We start from the raw sequence: 21,378 nt of genomic DNA, 5'->3' as shown, positions 1-21,378 counted from the left end.
TTGACGAAGCTTCCATTCTTTTCTTTACAATGTTGAAATGCTTATGGAGGTGGTCATTTGAAAATTTATTTATTTTCACATCCTGCAGCCTCAGGTGAAACTGTGGCGTGAGGAGCGGAAAAAATATGTACCCCAGTGTGCTCTTCTGAACACCTGCCCGATGACAGCAGGGTCTAATACACCGAATAATGTACAGTGGAATTTTTTCCTTACATATTTCTTTGTACACTTTTTTCCCAGAAGTGGTTGCTCTCACCCTACAAAGTAATGCAGCTAGTGCTGTGCAGAAAAAAAACACTGACATTAGTTTGCTGCTTGATTTTCAAGCTATGCAACAGCTGAAATGCCCTGGAGACTATACCATGAAGCCTTCAGCAACATCCGCTGCGGTGGCTCAGTGGTTATGGCGCTTGGCTGCTGACCCGAAAGACGCGGGCTCGATCCCGGCCATGGCGGCGAAATTCTAGAGGCCCTTGTACTGTGCGATGTCAGTGCACGTTAGAGAACCCCAGGTGGTTGAAATTTCCAGAGCCCTTCGCTACGGCGTCCCTCATAGCCTGAGTCGCTTTGGGACGTTAACCCCCATAACCCTTCAGCAACATTGGCCAAAACGTAGTTAAGGTACTGTGCTTCTGCTAAGTGTGCATCCTTTAAGGACCTGATGCCAACATGGTGTGAACATGACATTGAAGAGATGTCTTCATGATAGCTGTCTTGGCAAGTTTACGGTGGAATGAATTGTATTGAAGCAGTCCTTTAATAAAAGCACTGTCTCCTCATTGCTCTTCAGTGCAACCAAGCTGCCATATATGTATATAGCCAAGAGAAAATCGGACAGCGATTTAATGTCAAAGTGGTTGTTTTCTGTGCCAAATGAGCTGCAATCGTTGTGCCAGATGACTAGGCCAACCATTTCTTGCACGAATAGAATGCGAAAAAAAAAACATAACATCAGATTTTTTCAGCGCACAGGATTCATTGTACATTGGATCCCACTGTCTTAGGTACAGTTTCTTTAACGGCAGACTGGGGTACATTTAAATGATTGTTTTTATAAGCATTGCAAAAATGTAAAAGTCAGAGAATGGTGGTTTCCTCAGCTTTCATTGCAGAGTATGCAGATGCCAACATATCTTTGACATATTGTAACGAGAAGAAGCATATCTGATAACCCGAGAAATTGTCTGAACAGAAATAATTCATAGTCTGAAAAGAGAAAACTGCACATCTACTCCGGCCGACATTTTACTACAGAAACATGTTGTCATGATGATGATTCTTATTCATTCACAGTGCCAGCACTCTTTACTGCATAAGTCTGTGCAAGAGTGCGAACAGTAAATGGCAAGCAGCAGCAGTAGTGCATCATCCTTTCCCCTGTATTCACTGTCTATGTACTTAACCAAAAATAAAAATTACGATTACTAACGCTGCAAGACCAGGCCCCTTCTCATCAAACAAGCCATTTCCTACAAGGTACTTCACACCAAGGCACTGCGAGTTTTCTGTTTGAAACATAAGTTAAGGAGCTGCACAAGATTATGGTTATGATTATGGATTTTTATGGCGCAAGGGCATCTAAGGCCAAAGAGCGCCATGACACAAGGTATTTTTCTTTTTTTCAAGGTGGGGTCAAGGACCCGTTTTCCAAGCATTTCACCCTAAATAAGCCGAGCACCAGACCAGGGGAAAGCTTGTACCCATTGTATCACCGGTGGGTACCCGGCGGCACTGGGGATCGAACCCCGCACCTCCCGCATCCGAGGCGGATGCTCAACCACTTGGCCACCGCTGCGGTCAGGAGCTGCACAAGATGGTATTATGGGGGTTTAACGTCCAAAAGCGACTCAGGCTATGAGAGACGCCGTAGTGAAGGGCTCCGGAAATTTCGACCACCTGGGGTTCTATAACGTGCACTGACATCGCACAGTACACGGGCCTCTAGAATTTCGCCTCCATCGAAATTCGACCGCCGCGGCCGGGATTGAACCCGCGTCTTTCGGGCCAGCAGCCGAGCGCCGTAACCACTCAGCCACCACGGCGGCTATGGAGCTGCACAAGAGTCCACACAACTTTCTGCACAGTGCGGATGTCAGATGAGTGATGTATTCCTTCCAGTCCTCATAAATTGGCAGTCAAACCACACCCTCGGTCACATGCAGCGTCACACCGTTATGGATGTTAGTTTTCTGTACAGTATGGTACACTGTTAAAGGGAACATGCAGTCGCGTGAAGTTGACTTTCCGCGAGGCGCTGCTGCGGAAAGCCGGAAAGAATGCCGAGCTGATTATGGTCCGGAGTTTCTTTTCGGCATTCTGTCCCCATGCCTGGATCTCATTTTTCACATCCACAACACATCAATTACCTCTTCTCGCTGCTGAATTGGCTTTTTCCATTCTGTGGTCGCGTTTCGTGCGAAATAAGCAACATTTTCTGCGGACTAGATTATCCATGTGTGAGTGACTTGGTTCATATGCCACTTAACGCGTACAGTACACGTTGATAAACATGCTGTTCTTATTGACTGATTCATGCACTAACACTGCGCCTTGGTTTAATCTATTTATTTATTTATTTATTACCTTAAAGACCCCAGATATGGGGCATTACATGAGGGATGGGCATGACAGACTACAAGATGATGGCCTCAATCTTTTTCTTGAATTTGGTGGGGTTGGTAAGGTGTATGGCTTCCGGCGGCAGATCGTTCCAGTCCCGAGATGATTTGACAAAAAAAGATCGCAAATGAGATGCGGTTCTTGCAGGGGGAGGGTACACTGTCTTGCTGTGGTGAATGCGGCTGGACAGATGATGTGCTGCTGATATGATCGATGCTCCTAAAGATGAATGATAAAACTTATGGAACAAGCATAATCGAGATATTTTTCTTCTTGTTTCAAGACTAGACAAAGAGGCTCTAGATTTTAGAGAAGACACACTAGTATAATATGAATAATCACAGTAAATAAAGCGGATAGCGCGATTTTGTATTTTTTCAAGTGTTAGCGAGAGGTTCGACTGATGAGGGTCCCATACTGCTGAAGCGAATTCTAATTTAGGTCCGACGAAAGTTTGGTAAGCTAATAATTTAATGGAAGGGGTAGCAAAACGAAGATTTCGACGTAGGAAGCCAAGGGTGCGGTTAGCCTCATTAGCGATGTTCTTTATATGTGAAGACCATGTTAGGGTATGAGTTAAAGTAATGCCTAAATGCTTACAGGTAAGAACGGAACGCACTTCAGAACCAAAAAAAACATATCTAGAGGGAATGTGGGATTGCCCGCGATGGAAGGAAATCATACATGTTTTAGCAATATTAAGGGACATTAACCACGGCTTGCACCAGGTTTCAGTTCGGGTTAAATCTTGTTGAAGGGTGTCGGAGTCGGTGCTTGTAGAAATCGGGCAGTAAATTACGCAATCATCTGCAAATAGCCGGATGTTAGAGGTAACGTTGGAAGGAAGATCATTAATGTAAATGAGAAAAAGCAAGGGTCCGAGCACTGTGCCTTGAGGAACACCTGAAGTAACCGGAGAACGAGGGGACGACGATTTGTTAGCGTAGACGAATTGTTCTCTGTTAGTCAAAAAGTTTTGAAGCCAGTTCATCACTAAATGATTAAGGTTTAGACGCGAGAGTTTTAGTAGTAATCTTTTGTGCGGTACTTTATCGAAGGCTTTTTCAAAGTCAAGAAACAGCGCGTCAAGAGGGATATTTAAGTCAAGATGCGAACTAAGGTCATTGATGAAAAGGGCTAGTTGGGAATCACAGGAAAGTCCTTTTAAGAAACCATGTTGTTTAGGGTGAAAAAAGTTTACTGAGACTAGGAATTTAATGATGTGAGAATAAATAACATGTTCAATCAGTTTTGAACAAATGCTTGTGAGGGAAATAGGGCGGTAGTTTTTACAAGAACAAGATGAACCTTTTTTGGGGACTGGGACGATCTTACCTATTTTCCAGTCTTGTGGCAGCACACCTGATGTTAGAGACTGTTGAAAAAGGTGGCATAAGATGACACTAACAATGTTCTTAGTATTTTTTAGAACTTTAGAGTTTAAGCCATCAATACCAGATGAAGAGGGCACTTTCAATGATTCAATTAGTATCATAATTCCACTGGTATCGAACAGAATGTCTAGCATAACAGGGTGATCGAAGACAGGGAAGTATGGTAATTTGCCTTCAGGTTCTTTAGTAAAAACTGAGCAAAAAAAAAAAGGAGTTAAGAGTGCTACAGACTTCTTGTTCCGGTATGAGAATGTTACCATCTTTGTGTAATGTTAGAGGTTTGTGGCGTGTAGGGTTAGTAGTTTTCTAAAACTTGTTAGGATTGGTGCGCAGCATAGACGGTAAAAGAGATGAAAAAAAGGAACGTTTGGTTTGGCTTGCTAAAGATTGGAATATTTTTCCGCAGACTGATACCTTTTCCACGTGCAAGCGCTATTCAGGCGTTTGGCTGTTCGAAAAAGTCTTTTCTTTTTGTTGTTGAGGTGCTTCAGTTCGTTATTAAACCACGGTGACGATGATTTTTCTGTGATGGTGATAGTAGGGATGTGCTTATCAATCAGTTGATGCATTTTGTGTTTGAAGAGAGACCAGTTAGTTTCAATAGACCGGCTTGAGAAGTCAAGGACCAGCCACGCCCAAAAGTCGGACAGTTCTGCGTTCATGGCTGTGTAGTTCCCTTTGTCATATAAGGTTAGTGTCTTTTTTTGCTTTTTCAGGTATGGCAGTTTGAAGGAAAATGTGCTTAGTATTACGGAGTGGTCACTAAACCCAGGTAAATGAAGCAGAAGTGACACGTTATCTGGGTGGGAAGTGAATACAAGGTCAAGAATATTAGAAGAATGATCAGTTTGCCTGGTAGGGTTAGATACGAGCTGGGACAAGCCGAAGGTTAGGCACGTGTTAACAAAGTCACTTTCGATGTTATCTTTGGATGTAATGGCAGGGAGGTCAGACCAGGTAATATCGGGAAAATTAAAGTCACCATAAAGAAGAATGGGAATGTGCTGATGTGACGTAGTTATGACGCGGAGTGTTTCATGGAAGTGAGCCACAAAGGAATCTGTTAGATCAGGTGGTCGATAGCAAACGCCGATGATAACTGGAGGGAACGAAGCATGGCATTGAATGAAAAGCAATTCTAGAGGGGATGCAAGATTAATCTCGGAACAACGACATGACTGATGAGCACCGATTAGTACACCTCCTCGCCTGTTTATCCTGTCACGTCGAAAGAAATTGAAATCTGGAAACACGGAAAGTATCTCGGAGTCTCCTGTGGACGAATTTAGCCATGTTTCGGTTAGTACAATTATGTTGCTCTCCGTCATGCGTACGAGACTGGCGAGGGTGTCAAGCTTAGGTGGAAGGCTGCGGATGTTAGTGTAAAGAATGGTCAAGGGGCGGAGCTTAGTCTTTTCGGAAGGGCCATTGGGTAGCTATGGAGTGCGGGGAACGACTTTGTTTGTAACATGGTCATAAGTGTACGTAGTGGTACCAATGATGAGCTTATTATACCGGAGTTTGTATTTTTCGGTTAGCGATTTTCCAAATGCAAGTAGCTGCTTCCTTGCCAAGAGAGTAGTTTTAGAGTAGTCCTCAGAAACACTATAGCCACTGTCCTTTAGTTTGCTAGCACAAGAAAGAATTTTTTCTTTTGTTTTATAGTGAGCAAAATTAACAATAATCGGCCTGATTTTGTTAGCATCAAACTTTCCCAGTCTGTGAGCTCTTTCAATGTCTGTTGGGTTGATTGTGACGTCTAGTTTTTCTTTGCATACTTCAGTGACAATCTTTTCAGATTCAGCCCAGGTTTCTTGGTTAGTGTCTTTTAAGCCAAAAAAACAACAAATTGGATCGGCGTGCCCTGTCTTCACAGTCGGCCAGCTTAGACATAATGTTCGATATTTCACCTGCATTTTGCTCTGCAAGCTCCCGAACTTCGCTTATATCATCCTTTATGGCGCCAAATGATTCGCAATCTTTTTCAATTTTAGATAGTCTGCTTCTTTTTTCACCTAGCGCTTTGTCATTTTGGGTTAACGTGCTGCGAATTGTTTTCATTTCGGCCAGCAAAGATGCCTGTCCAGATTGAAGTTCATTCAAAGCTTCCATTATGTCGGAAGAATCTTGCGGAACAGCACCGCGGGTGTTGGGACCGGGGTTTAATTCAACATCACCCGCCAAAATCAGCAGTTGGCGGATGACACCGAGGCATTCAAAGGCAGTCGCGACACAACACTGAGGGCTCGGCAGCACTAGCAATGCCGCATAACGGGTACGCCGCGCAAATAATGAGTGTTCATAGTTTACCTAGATGACAAAAAGGCGACGCAGGTGAGCGTACGTGGACATCGTTGCAGTGCTGCCGAGCCCATTAAGCGCGTTCGGCGTTGGTGCTGTCCTTAAGTAGTGTGGACGCTGCGGTGACGTAGACATGCTGGCTATCATCGTTGGGGGGAGGTTGGGTGGGTAGAGTGGCACATGCGCTGTACTCAGACAGGAACCAAAGCTGGCGTTTGGGCAGTATTCCAAGGTAGGCCTACTTGAGGGAGGGCGTAGATGGCACTGGGTCGATCCTAGTGATCCAGCCGACTAGGGTCCGGCCGGGATGCACAACCAGGCGTTGTTGCTCCACGGATGATATGGCGATGGTACCGGCAGGAGGGTGTTGCCGATGGCCCAGCTCGCGTCAGCACAAGCACCAGCCGGCGGACTGAAAGGCACGAGCGCCAGCACCTGCACGACAAAAAGGCGACGCAGGTGAGCGTACATGGACATCGTTGCAGTGCTGCCGAGCCCATTCGGCACCTACATCGCCGAAACAATAACAAAAAACACCTTTACAGACAGGCTGACTGCTGGAAACGCTACAAAGGCTGGAAATGCTACAAAGCATGCGATAAGGATTATCAGTTGATGTCTAAAAAATGGTGTCATTGCATGGCATCAATTTTTTGGGAAGGAAGCATTCGAGTATTTTTTTATTTATTTACACACACTGCTGTCTCTTCTTTTAGAGGCGTAACAGGGGTGGGCTACACAGCTTTTGATTACAACAATGTCAATAACATAGTTAGGCAGTTCTTTTTGAAATTGATTATTTAGCAATGCACGCAGCTCACCGTCCAAGTTATTCTATAATTTAACATTCTGTGGACCTTGATATGCCGGCCTGTTGACATTGCAGATCTGCAAGCTTGAGCAATTTTTGGAAGCCACCCAAGACAAACACATTAGGTAAAAAACTGTGAAGCGTAGTAGTGATGTCATTGTTAAAGAGTGCGGGAAGACAGGACACATGAAAGGAAGACATGCAACACAACCACTGAAGCAAATGGATCATTACCAACTCGCCCAAACAGAAACTTTAATTTAGAGGTGATATGTTCACTTTTTCAAGAACTGGTGAGCGGTTTGAGCAGCTTTACATCGTACCAGTCTTTTTAGTTTTCATTTACCCACTGCAGTATGTTTTTTCACATTCACACTGCTCTGATATAATAACTACCAGCCCTTCTGACATGTATGATCCTGACAAAAGTCAACGAAATTTGGGTGCGCAGAAAAACCCATATACATGCGCCATAACCCATAGCAACATTTCCAAGGCAATCATGAGGGAACATGCACGCTCCATTCACTGGCATAATGCCAGGCAATTGGTACACAAGGCACCAGCACACCAATGAAGTTTTTCCTACACAGCCACATTCTGCAAACCTTTGAGGCTGACAAAACAGAAGATAGCAGTGCAGCACAAGATCAAGACTGTGACTAAAGATTTCTGGATGATAGGATTTAACAAAAGTGGCCATGGAATACTCTGTGTCAAACAAGCACATAGTTAACATACAACAGAGGAGAACCGTACACTGGTGAGTTGTTGGTATACCATGGCAACAGCAGCACCACAAGACAATGGCACAGGATCAGCACAGCCCCCTAGTTCTTCTGTCAATATCTTTTGGTGCTTCTACCGCAGATTGAATATTCTATAATCAGTACTTCTCATGATAACTTGGTATCTTGCAAATACTTTAAAAAATCTATATTTAGAATGAACTTAAACACTTGTACCCATTCTTGTATTACTCATAACATGCTTCAAGTTTTTTTTTTTTTCTGGAAAGGGGGGGGGGGGGGGGAAGGCGAGATGCTGGCAGAAAACTTCAAACATGTTTGCTACGTCCTTTTGCATACATTCCTCCCAGATATTTTTGGGGACACTGTTATCTGTTCTTATAAGCAAACACAGGTTTTTTTGTAATGCTCCTTTTCTTATTCTCAATTTTACAACCCTGCTGGGGGCACGTTGTTTGACCCCTCGTTGACCTTACGAAAAAGAAAAAAAAGATGTCTCGGGGAAACTACCCGTGGAATCTCCCACGCATGCTCCCCTATGTCGGACCGTGAGACGCGACCAACGATGGACAAGATGACGAAAGGAAGTGGGCAGAAGCGCATTCCCGAGGACGAAGTAGCAACGGACCTCCGTATCCTCCTTGCCCATTCCTACAGGGCTCAGCGTGCTATGTGCGGCGACTCTTCCGATCTGTGAATCGTGTGGTGAAAGCGGCGGAGCCTCAGTGTATTTAACGAGTGTCCTGAGTACGAACGATCGCTCTGGGCCCTGACGACAAGGCTCACCCAGTTGCTCGACGCTATGAACTTTTAATTCTTGACTGTTTGCTCTTTGTTTCCTTCTAAATTATGTAATCAAGTTTCTTGAAAAGTGCCAGTAAACCCGTTTGTTTTTCGTTTTCCCAAGCTTGAAGTTCCATATTTCTTCAACCCGAAGGCTCGGACCCGTTACCCAACGGAGCCCGGGTTCGAGTGAACCCCTGTGCCACGACACTATGAATGATTTACTTTTCACTGTTCAGACATTTTTTAAAAGTTGAACATAGTCTCAGCAGATACTTTCTTGTTACATAGTACTCAGTACCATAAGTAACTGTTTTCATGAAAAGTATTTTCAACAAATCTGTTTTGCACTCATGTGCCCAAACTTTGACCTACAGCAGATAGATCTGAGAAAAACGCACCAAGACTTAACTGCCACTCAATGTTATTTCACAAAATCAGCATACGGTGATGCCAAGTTCAGCAATACATAGTACCACAACTTGTTTGGCAGACTTCGCTACAAATGTATTATGCTGTCTTGCCATGCTGTTGCCAAATACAAGACATGTTAACCTGTTGTCATTATGAGCAGGCAGTGGTGGTGAACAACACTTACAGTAAGAAAAAAAAGAGAGAGAAGAGGCTATCAAATACAGATGCTTTGCTGAAGCATGTTGATGACCTCTGTTAACACTAGTTATGTCAAACTAAACTGGTAGCCGCGTTCACACTCATTTGAGGTGCTGAATCGAGCTGGACTGGTCAGAAATGTGCTTATGGAGTGTCTTTATACGGTTATGAAGGCATCAACTGTACAGCAATTGTAAACGTTGTCACTGTCATTTCGGCTCAGGAGGGCTAATATTTTAGTGTGAAAGTACTACTTCATGAGGTCTAACTGGCTTACAGAGTTAGTGTGAAGCTTGACCTTGAGGATGACCTTGGCAAACATAATAAAATAAATATTGCCGGGACTGGGATTCGAACCCGCGGAGGCGCGAGCAGATCAATTTCGCTGGCCTGTGCACGAGAGCACCATGCTGCTGCCGCAGACGACCCCGGTTCGCGTTAAACTGCAACACACGCTCGCGCTGTGCATTGCATGTCGTCGTCTTCCATCAACAACTACTCTAGAACTAGTCTCGTAGCCAGAACTGCCGACGACCTAGCAAAGCAAAACCATGAGACAACCAGGCTAAACACGTGCTTTCACACATATACTCGGTTTAACTACGTTAAAACCCTACCATTCTCCCCCTCCCTTGTGCGGTACCCGTTTACTATACAGGGTCACAGTGGCTGAGCTCGCACACTGCGCTCAGTATTTCAAAGAAAATTAACTGTGTGAACTCGCTTAATTGAACAGGTCAGGCCTGAAGTGATCAATTTCGAATCGCGTCACACGGAGGTACTATCGGCAGGCAAAATTTACGAGGTGGGAGTGTACGGGGAAGAAGAAGAAGATTGGTTTTTGGGGAAAAGAAATGGGGCAGTATCTGTCTCGCATCTTGTCGGACAACTGAACCGTGCCGTAAGGGAAGGGGTAAAGGAGGGACTGAGAGAAGAAAGGAAGAAAGATGTGCCGTAGTGTACGGCTCCGGAATAATTTCGACCACCAAGGGATGTTTAACGTGTACTCACATCGCACAGCACACGGGCGCCTTTGCGTTTGGCTTCCTTCGATAACGCGGCCGCCGCAGTCGGGTTCGAACCCGGGAACTCCGGCACAGTAGCCAAGCGCCACGTAAGCCAATCGCTCGAAGTGTCTGAACGAGGGGACTTGCATTCGCCACACGCTGGTAGCATTTTTAAAGCACTAGGTCGCGAGGAAGCCCCACAATAACTTTTCTGCCCCGAGAACACGCACCCCAATAACTTTTGCTGCTGGTGGTACATACATTTACGCGGTATGAACTCGACCCTGTCCGGTAGGATTACGCAGCAGTAAAAGCCTCCGAAAAGAAAAGTGACCATATGGTACCTCAACTGCTGTTTTCCCAAAAATTAGTACAGTACTGACGAAGGCCGTGTAGGTAGCCGCGCAGCACGGAGAGCTCGCCTGAACTTGCTCCAACGTGTCATACTTGAACACTGCAGCACAACTTTTTGCTTGCGCTTAAAAATGCACTTAGTGTTACAACAAACGCAAGAACAGCACCAATCCAGCCACAGATACAAACGACCCGCGGCACGAAGGATGATGCTGATGTCGATGGGCAGGCCGTCCCAGGCAGATGGCGCTACAACGCTACCTACGAAATGAACTTTTTCTGCAACTGATACGAAATGCGCTGGAAACATGGCTCAGAATTATTAAGAAATGACACCACAATAGCACCATAAAAACAATGAAAGCTGACAGCAAAAATAACGAAAGTACAGATTTTAGACAAAACTGCAAACCGTAAAATCAAAACCGAAACTCTGCAAAGAATGCACTCGGAATGCAACTTCACCATTTTTTTTTTTGTCATCGAAGCGCGTTGACCTACAGCTGCACCAACTTGTCTCAATTTTGATGCGTGAAAATGTTATTCCTAAAACCGGCATCATTTTTTTTCCTGTCCGAGTCACGACAGCGCCTGCATCACGGCAGCGGCAGATCTGCCAGGCAGAAGTATTTCAAACAGAAATTTACAAGCTACATATGTACACCGTAGGTCTAGATACTCTTTCTTGAATCAAATGCTCTCTCGCAACCGAAACAAGATTGGTTTCGGTTCCATAGCGTGTACTGCCATCAGACAGTACACGGGCCTCTAGCATTAAGGCCTCCATCGAAATGCGACAGCCGCCGCGGGATCGAACCCGCGTCTTTCGGGTCAGGAGCCGAGCACAATAACCACAGCAGCGGCTGAACGGAGGTGCTAGCATTCATGGCGGTACATGGAAGATATGGCGAAGCTATTATAATTGTGCAGTCTCAACCCCTTTTCTCGATGCGTCATATCTCGTTTCACAATTGGACGGGCAAAGATTGCAGGCTGAGATAAGCCGCGTTTACAAGAATACAGCAGTGCCGCACCGCATATTTCGTGGACGCGACACGCCACTATTCACATATGTACTATCGGGCCCAAAAGTTTGCGGGACGAGAGTTCTTGGAAAAACGTTTATTGCAGCTCCACTTCGCTAGTAAGTCGCCAGACAGTGTATGAAGTATACTAAAGAGTGCTTGGCTAAGGTGGCCTAGATGGGCCATTGTCTGGGCCCTTGGCAAGTTTCGACTTTATCATAATGGCCGTCCTTTTGACGTGGTCACCAACCACCATGCCCTATGTTGGCTTTCTTCGCTAAAAGATCCCTCCGGTTGCCTGCCATGGCTCGACGGGCTCTCCATATACAAGAATATAACATACGTGCCGTATATCGCTCGGGCTGCAAGCACCATGATGCTGATGCCTTGTCCCGCTCCCCACTGCTGGCCGAGCTTGCCAGCCTCTCTGCCCTCGAATCCGCTGTGCCTTCGCTCAACACATGCGACTTGACTTCTGAGCAGCGTAAAAATCACTGGATTGCCTCTCTTCTTGACTTTCTCTCTGCCCCATCTACGGCACCTGCATACCGCACGTGTAAAATTTGTAAATTGTAGGGTTTAACATCCAAAAACAACCCGCCGGCTACAAGGGTCGCTTTAGTGGAGGGCTCCGGATTAATTTCAAGCACGTAAAGAAGACTGAAGAGACATACACTTAATGCAATGTGACCATGCTGCCTCCAGAACTTTTGCATAGGCTGTCAGAAGCAAAAGGCGAAGGGCTATCCCGAACTATTTCCTGCGTAGTTAGTGTCTCATGGTGTCAGAAGCTTCAAACCATTTAGGTAAAGAGAACTAATTGATCAACAACTCAGAGAGAGACTAACACCATTCTTGCTTCAGGTTGTTGATCAATTCGACCTCACCATGACATCTGCTAGGCATCCTGGTTAGCTTAAATGTAGAGTGACTGCCCAAGCAAGCAGTGGTCCCTGGTTTTATCCCAAGACTAAGACGAATTTTCCTCCAGCTGCAAAGCTTCTGAGAAAGCTGTCTAGCTTTGCTCTGCAACCCAATAACTGCGATCAAGTTGAAACTCACGAGTAATTGCTGCCCAATTTAAATGCACTTCGCCTCTAGTGTTTCCCTTAACCACTTTGGACTACATTGTGAATGAGCATTTTAAGAGCATCTTCCATTCACCAATATTATCCTTGCCCTAAAACAGTTAGCAATCTGAAACTCAAAACAAAACAAGAGGCTCCATGCTGACACTGTCAACAGAAATTTTCTATTCAGTCTTTAAGAATATATGCATGCTATTGTAACGATATTTTTGATACAGCACTGTGTACACAGACTTAGGACACAAATAAATCGCACTCTCACTTTACAGTTCCATTCAGTGCCTCTCACGATGAACCTTCATGTCTACTCTTTGGTTATAAAAGCGTTTTTGCTGCAGTGCTGCCTGCATTACCTACCCCTTTCCAGTTTCCTATTCTTTTGCCAAGGCTGTGGAGTCTGATAGCACCTGTTTCAGTTAATAGGTATATTTAGCAGGCTAGTAGCTGCAGTTCACAGAGTGTTTGAAGTTACTTTCCTTGCAATGGAATAAAATATAGCAGGAAGCTTTTAGATAACTGGATTCTTATGCTGCAAACCTGTTGGACCTAACATGTGCTTTCTGGCAGTTTCTCAGTGTCATCTTTCTGCATTTTTGAAGTACACTGAAACTTAGGATTAGAGACAATGTTAGATAATGCTTTGTGCAACATGCACGGAAGCAACTTCACATTTTTTTGCCGTGGCTGCAATACTAACAGGATGACTTAGAGCTTGAACTAACACATGCAGGCTTTTGAGTTTAGGTCCCCTGTTGGGCTCTCTAGAAAGTATATGCTTGCTGTATGAAGTCAAGGGTTGGACGGAAACCTGTCTGGTCGGGGCTGTACGTGGAGAAGGCAGAACACCGGGCAAAATAAAATGAACTCCTAAATGATGTTTCAGCTCCCACACGGGAGCCTTGTTCACAAACAGGTGCAGATGTGTAAGGCTGGCTATTTAAGCTTGAAAATGTGCCCTAGGCAGCAGGCGTATACACTAGAAAGTGCCCCGTCAGTGCGATTAAGAGTGTGTTCGGTTGTCTGAATGATTAAGGAGTCTAGGCATAGACGGCTCTAGAGGTTCTTTTCTGTTTTTAAAATGCGTGCATTGCTTCAATCTACATCATGCTGCTGGCTTTCAGAATGTTCGGCGAGTGCATTTGACGACGCTTTCTTGTTTGCAACATCATGCTGGTGTTGTTTCAACCTTTTAACAAAGTTTCCACTTTCCCCCATATACACATGGTTACAGTCTCTGCACGGTATAGTGTACACTATGCCCGGAAATTTTTCTTTCGGCAGGCAGTATTTTACGTTGACGAGGGCTTGCCGCAACTTTTTTGCCGGCACGTGTGACACCTCAGAGTCATAAGATCGCAAGATGCGTGCCAAGGCTTCGTTGATCCCGGGCATGTATGGCACAGGTGCACATTTTTTGGCGGCTGGGCTACTGTCAGATCGTGGGGGTTGCAGCAGTTTGCGTTCCACAGCGTTGACGAAAGGCAACGGGTAGCCACATTCGGAGAAGTCCTTGCGAACACTTCGATGGTCGGCTTTCACATCCTCTGGCTCTGTGCAGATCCGGTATGCTCGATGAAAAAGCGAGGCAACCACTGATCTTTTGTGAGAGGCTGGGTGAAGGGAGTGAAAGTGAAGATAGCAGCCAGTATGAGTGCTCTCCCTGTACACTTTGAATGAGAGCATGGATTGGCTTCGTTTCACTAAGACATCCAAAAACGGAAGCTGTCCATCCTCTTCTTTTTCAACTGTGAACTGGACGACTCTTTCGATGCTGTTCAGATTTGCTGCAAAATAAAGTAAAACATCCTTGTTGATAATAGCAAAGCAATCATCAATGTACTGCACAAAAATCTTTGGCTGTGGGCTGAATGAATCTAGTGTGCGGCTTTCCAGCTATTCCATTGTTAGGTTTGCAGCGGTAACAGAAACTGAAGCACCCATGGCTGCGCCGTGAACCTGTTTGTAAAACACCTGGTCGAAAGTAAAATATGTGTTACTCAGGCAGAAACGCAGGAGTCGCCTGAGATCTGGCACATCGATTGGCGACCTGCCAGGCGAAGTAGCATCAGATTCCAGGGCCGCCGCGCAAACCTCGACTGCTAAGTCAGTTGGAACACTCGTGAAGAGCGACTTGACATCAAAAGAGACCATCATGTCACAGTCCTCAAGATGCACGTTTCGAACTTTTTATATAAAGTCAGCAGAATGAGGCACATTGGTGGGGGTTCTTCCAATGAGCAGAGCCAGTATGCGGTGCAGGAAGCCGGAGAGCTTGTAGAGGGGTGAATGGGTAAAATCTGCGATAGGCCTCATTGGAACATCAATTTTGTGTACCTTAGGAAGGCCATAGTACGCCGGTGCTGAGTCATTGTGACATAGTAGAGCTAAGTAGAGAGACTTATGTTGGGGTGGCAGAAAGCGAAAGACGTCCGACAGAAGCTTTTGCAACTGTGTCTGTATCTTTGGCATTGGATCCTCCTTGAGACACGTAAGTGCTCTGGTCATTCAGCAGGGCCAGCATTTTGGCACAGTAGTAGACCTTGTCGAGAACAGTGGCATTTCCTTTGTCAGCTGGTAGAATGACCAAACTGGCATTAGCGTGGAGTTGCTTGATGGCACTGCACTGAACTGAAGAGTGTCGAGGAGGCCTGAAGCGTTTGCAGCCTCGAAACGCCGAGTGCACGAGTACGTGCTTCTTCGTGGCGGGAAGGTTCCACCTTGCTGATTGCGTTCTCCACCGTGCATACAATATTTTCTGCGGTCTGGGGCCAGTGCCACATTGAAGTTTAGGCCCAGGTTGAGTGCAGACATTTGAGCAGGATCAGGCTTATAAGCGGACAGGTTGTGGACTGTTGACAAAGTGACGTTGGTGCGTGCAGGCCTATCCTGATGTGTGAGCCTGTTGAGTTTGTTTTCGTGGGACTGTTCTGCTCTGGCAGCAGATAATTTGGCCTGAAAATTGGCATGTAGCTGCACGCTTGGGAATACTGCCGAGTACTGGTGCTCTAGCCGGCACCGTGCAAAGAAAGCTTTGGTTTCTAGTTTCCTAATCGTTTGTTTGCAATCCAAAATTCTTGCCTGTAGTAGAAGTCGTTCAGCCTTGGCGACAATGCTGTAGCCGAAACTTGCTGCAACGGGCCTGTTGAGGCGGAGGGGCCGAGGAATGAGGCCAAGTGTCTTGCATGTCATGTTGAAGGTCAAGTGCCCTTTGAATGATGCCACTCGAGTAGTCACGGAAGTAAATCGACAGATTTCGGTGATTGCTCTTTGGCCATACGACCGGCGTAAGTTGATGAAGTCGAGGGTTAGACAGAAACCCGTCTGGTTCGGGGTATACATGAAGAAGGCAGAACACCGACCAAAATAAAATGAACTCTTAAATGACGTTTCGGCTCCCACACGGGAGCCTTGTTCACAAACAGGTACAGACGTGAAAGGCTGGCTATTTAAGCTTAAAAATGTGCCCTAGGCAGCGGGCGTATGCACTAGGAAGTGCCCCGTCAGTGCGATTAAGAGTGTGTTTGGTTGTCTGAATCCTTAAGGATTGTAGATATAGACGGCTCTGGAGATTCTTTTCTGTTTTCAAAATGCACGCGTTGCTCAATCTATATGATGCTGCTTGCTTTAAGAATTTTTGGCGAGTGCATTTGACGAAGCTTTCTTGTTTGCAACATCATACTGGTGTTGTTTCAACCTTTCAACAAAGTTTCCACTTTCACCCACATGCACATGGTTTTACAGTCTGCACGATATACTGTACACTACGCCCGATTTTTTTTTTTTGGTGCAGACAACAGCTCTATACGTGGCTTGAAAAGTGATGATATTCTAGAGTTTCGTTTTTATTCATTATTCTCAGCAATCACTGTCTGCAACTCTCTACTAACATTCATCACATCATCTAGTACAGAAGCATTATTCCATAAAAGGTTTAAAAATGTGTGTACTTTTTAATTACCTTCATTTGCCATGCCAATGAACCCTGTATTTATTGTGTATGGCTTTTATTGCTTGAGTGCTTTTGTATAGTATTGTGTTCTCTTTTTGCCATGTTCCTTAATGAGTTTGTAAAATTGAGCATGCTTAATCAAATTTTTTGTTGTGATTGTTAATTCCTGCTGCACCTGTTTTCCGATATGTAGTTGCTATCTACCATATGTTTAATATGCGTCATATATACAATTAACAACAGGAGGTCCCCCGACAGTTTCTACTTGGGGCCTCCTCCTCTACTAATTTATTTACCTCATAACTGCACTAGTTTTTGAATAAACAATAATGTATGTCAAACAAAACTTTGCAGAGGTTATTTGTCATCTGTATGCCGTCTTGCTCACATACTGTTAGCTTCACACCACCTGCTAAGCTAGACCGCATGCTGGAGGTCAGATTTTGAGTTAACGGGATTGGTATATTATTCCAAGATGTTAATTAGGCCAAGGTATTTGGTCCTTATGACATTCCTCCAGTGTAATTCACAAATTGTGTATGATTCACCTACTTTGCTAAAAGCTTTGCAAACTGTTCACATCACCTTTACAAGAAAGTGTTGTAATCACTTCGATAGGTACAGAGTTAATCATATTACTTTAAGAACAAGCAAGAAATTTATGTATAGCAGTGCTTTTTATCTCAGGCCTTGGATTAAGCATGTGAATTACATTTGGAACGAGGCAGCCATCAGTTCCGGGTTTATTACAGTAGAGATTCGGTCATTTGCAAAGTGATTTCAGAATACAGCTGATAGTCAACTCTGACCAATACTTGAGTATGGATGTGTTTGTTGGGGCTTGCATACATGGCCACTTATAAGTAAATTGAAAAAATTCACAACAGTGTTGCTTGATTTCCACCGGGAAATTAAAGACTAACTCAGAATGACAGAGCAAACGTAAACTGTAATAGAAACAGCAGCAGAACGACCACGGGAAAAATCTTGGATAAAAATCTTTCTACAATATTTACTTGCTAAAACTGCTGTAAACTGTGAGAAATATACTCAACCAACAACTTAATTACATATTGAAGCATTTAAAGGTAAAAGAGCTTTCCTTAAAGGATGATGTTTTCCATTCTTCTGTTTTTTACCTATCCTAGAGTAGAACAGCTTAGTGTCAAGTACTGTTCATACATTATCCAATGGTGCTTTCTTCCATGGTTTCAATGAGTAGACTATTTTCTTTTTCAACATTTTTAACTCCTTGCTGTAATGTCCTATGGGGTGGTGCAAGTAACTCTTAAAAAAAATATTGATGTTCAGAGAAGTAGCCACCTTTTTTTTTTATTCTGAGGACACTAGATAAACTCCAAGCCATCAAAGGGGGGCTCACTACACAACATCAAAAGAGTCATTATGCATTGGAGAAAAGGAGCAAGCACATAAACCAAGCATGGAAAGCAGGTCTCTAAGTGAGAGAAGCATGCACTTTCAGAAGCACTATCACCTATGTTTAAGACCTACCAGATCACAGATTGCAGAAGATATGTGGATGCCACATCGAGCTCAGATTAGACACATAGCAGTGGACGCAATATTAATAATGACTACTGTTTAAACTCTGAACAGTTTAGTTAGGGGAGGTTGTGCTTAGTGGGATTTTTCCATTCCTGTGTCCAATGTTAAGATAAGACAGCAAGTATATGCCATCATGAAACTGTTTGCAACAGCGTCTAAAGGAAATGATCTTACAGCCCAATGCAATGTTCTAGGTTACCTGACAGTTCGTCACTTCAGCTACTTTATTTCAGTTTCGCCAAATCAATCATGCGACAACGTCACCCGTAACCGCGCGCAGCTTTCAGGAGAGGTGTGAGATGGATATGAACGTTTGACGATTCAGCAATTTGAAAAAAATGTGCCACAACCCATGACGAAAAATGGGCAAAATGAGTATGGACTGTCGTGACAATTTTTGCAGTAAACCACGAAAATATACGCTGAAAACCTACATCATACAAAAACCACTCCGGCAGGGACATTACAGCAGCCCCGCTAAGAGAAAAGACTCAACAAAGCGACGGTTACGCAGAAAAATCACCGACAATGAAACAAAAGTGCCAGCAGGAATGTTGGCTTACTTATTGTGAAAGGCCAGGAATTTTACACACTGCCCATGACACTCACCTATTCTCACAAATGCAGGCCAGGTTAGCGTTACTACAATACAACTTGGGCCTGCCAGATGCGGGGCGTCTTCAGCGCATGTTTCCAACAGCAGGCAACAGCTGCACAACATTGCATTTGTCGGGAACGGCCGTGGGCGACACTGAACTTGGCTGTAGCGTCTGTTTTGGCAACATTGCATTTGTTGGGAATGGGCATGGGCAACATTGGGCTTGTCTGCAGCGAACAAGGGCTGCGTTCCAATACTCTAGACGTCTAACAAGACGTCTAGTGTGACGTCTAGGAAGCAGTCTACATGTCCATGTATTGGAACTTGTCTACTGCTCACGCCGCCTCACGGCATAATAATGTAACTAAAGCTTATGAACAGTTGTACTACTATTTTTCACAAACTGAGCAATAACAATAATTAAAAACGTGTTTTCAACAAGTTTACACATTTCTTCTGCAATGACTTTGCGCGTAAACCGGACTGGTGGATGTGCCTATCGGTCAGTCTACTTGTAGCAGACGGGGCCGCTCTCCGAAGACGACGCTAAAGAGATATGCGATTATTCTTTTATTATTGATGCTAAACTGTACATGCTCCTCGAACGTGCTCGTCCAGACGGTCCTGTAAACATAAGAAAGAATACGAAAGACTGTAATCAATATGCGCGAAATGCGATACGGTTAATATACACTACAACAGGAGAACACATACGTGACATTAAACCTGCTGTCTGCCGTACGTGGCACTCGGAGACAGCGAGAGACCTAAATACAGCAGCGATCTTTTATCCTGCAAAGACAAATCAATTCGCAACATGCCGGTGTATTTGCTCTCAGAGTGTAGAGATAAAAAGGAATGCACGCGAAAGAGTTGATGTAACTAATATACAGCAACAGAAGAACACATTTGTTAACCGTCACGCCAGCCGTCTTAATGCCCGTCGAGGAAACCAACGACAGCGACGAGTATTCTCTAAAATCAAGGTGCTAATTAAGATCCGGCATCTGACGATGCCGGATCACGTAAACAGACCTACAGCGTCCGCTGCTGTAGCAAAGCTCTCAACTGCACGATTTTCTCCTGCGTGATTCACTGCTAGGAATCGCAGTGCGTCCACGAAGATTAATTAGCCACTAGTTTGCGTACCAAATAACAATGGAATGACTCACATTTTCCCTTTCCTATACTCCGTGTACAGTCCGACGCCCGCAAGAGCACGACTCGCTCATCCGCATACATCAGCTCCGCCATCTTTAGACAGCAAGTTAGCCTGCATCGATGTGGACTTCGGCGAAGCAGTCTTATGAGACTGCTTCGCCGAGAAATGGAACGCGTCCCAAGATGGCGGCTGTCCGGCTAGACGTCTAAGTAGCCGTCTACATGGGAGTATTGGAACGCACCCAAGGGCAGGCGACCTTGATGTGAATCGGTTTACTACTGTTAGTTCAACGCCACAAAGTCTGCAGCAGTCAGGTTCCCGCCGGAGGCGTCCGAGGACAGTGGACAAGAGACCCTACCCCTGCATCTTCAGAACAACAGTGTCCTTTGGTTGCCGTCCTACCGATACCTGGGAATAGAAAACTCGGCGGGCCGCAACTATGTACAGGATTTCGAGAAGCAACTCCGGACGAAGGCCATCAGACGACGGGCTTTCCTGAGCTCACGCGCCTTATGGGCTTTCAAACGTTTTGAAGTCACCCGATCGTTATGGAAGGCGGTGGCGGTGCCAGGCCTTACCTTCGGCAACGCAGTCATCTGTTTATCCTCCGTGACTCGCCAAGGTTTGGAGACGCGGCAGAGAGGTGGGACGAATGGCCATGGGAGCTCACGGCAGTGTGCCGAACGAGGCGGTACAAGGTGATCTGGGGTGGTCCTCCTTTGAGGCACGGGAAGCCGTAGCCAAACTGAGCTACGAGCGCCGTCTTAGCGAAATGCAGGACGGTCGCTGGGCGCGGGAAGTGTTCAAGTATGTCCACCTGAGGTGTGTCAACACCAAGTGGGCCCGTCGCACCAAGAGTCTGGCGGATAAATACAGAGTGGTACCCCCCCCTTACTTCAAGTTTCCAACCCAACGGACGGCAGAAGATCCGAGAACAAGTGCGATGCGAGGAGCAGCGTCGTTGGCAGCAGACAGCCCGCGAGAAGCCAGCCCTGGCCGTTTACCAACAACGGAAATCGAAGGTTGAAAAAGAGCCCCTATATGACAACACTAGGGGCAGTGGACTGTTGTGCGAAGCTAGGAGCGGTGTGCTACGCACCCGATGTCTTCGAGCAAAGTACACGGAGGGTATGAGCACGACGTGTGAACTCTGCGGAGGCGCTGATAAAACCATCGAGCACATCGTGTTGGAATGTGCAGGCCTACACCCGTCGGTTTCGGATGCACAGGACAATTCCTCAGTAGGTCCCATGCCACCTGACGCGATCAGCGGATCAAATTAAAGTCCCTTCATGAGCTTTTCTAAAAAAAGCGTATCTAGGGTTCTAGGGGATTTAGATCCAACAGCCTCGGGGCACTA

At 45.3% G+C, this 21,378-nt stretch overlaps 1 protein-coding gene across 12 annotated transcripts in view; it reads right to left on the bottom strand.

The window, feature by feature from the left end:
* Positions 1–21,335, bottom strand: part of LOC144112913 (uncharacterized) — a 194,258-nt gene extending 172,923 nt beyond the window's left edge. For 5 of the 12 annotated variants that reach the window (XR_013310548.1, XR_013310545.1, XR_013310542.1 and 2 more), the window contains exons 1-3: positions 19,571–21,335; positions 18,868–19,480; positions 6,324–6,749 (exon numbers count right to left, since the gene is read on the bottom strand). Coding sequence is in view for 1 of the 12 variants with exons in the window: in XM_077645739.1 (XP_077501865.1) it covers positions 13,836–14,527; positions 18,868–19,048 (873 nt within the window). In the remaining 11 variants the exon portion in view is untranslated. Of the gene's footprint in view, positions 1–6,323; positions 6,750–10,620; positions 10,834–13,603; positions 14,528–18,867; positions 19,481–19,570 lie in introns of those variants that run through there. The other 7 variants (XR_013310540.1, XR_013310541.1, XR_013310549.1 and 4 more) reach the window with 7 other exon arrangements.
* Between the last annotated feature and the right edge of the window lie 43 nt (positions 21,336–21,378).

This window comes from Amblyomma americanum, chromosome 1 (genome assembly GCF_052857255.1).
Source record: "Amblyomma americanum isolate KBUSLIRL-KWMA chromosome 1, ASM5285725v1, whole genome shotgun sequence".
Taxonomy (NCBI): Eukaryota; Metazoa; Arthropoda; class Arachnida; order Ixodida; family Ixodidae; genus Amblyomma; species Amblyomma americanum.
This window is presented reverse-complemented; position numbering and strand designations above follow the sequence as displayed.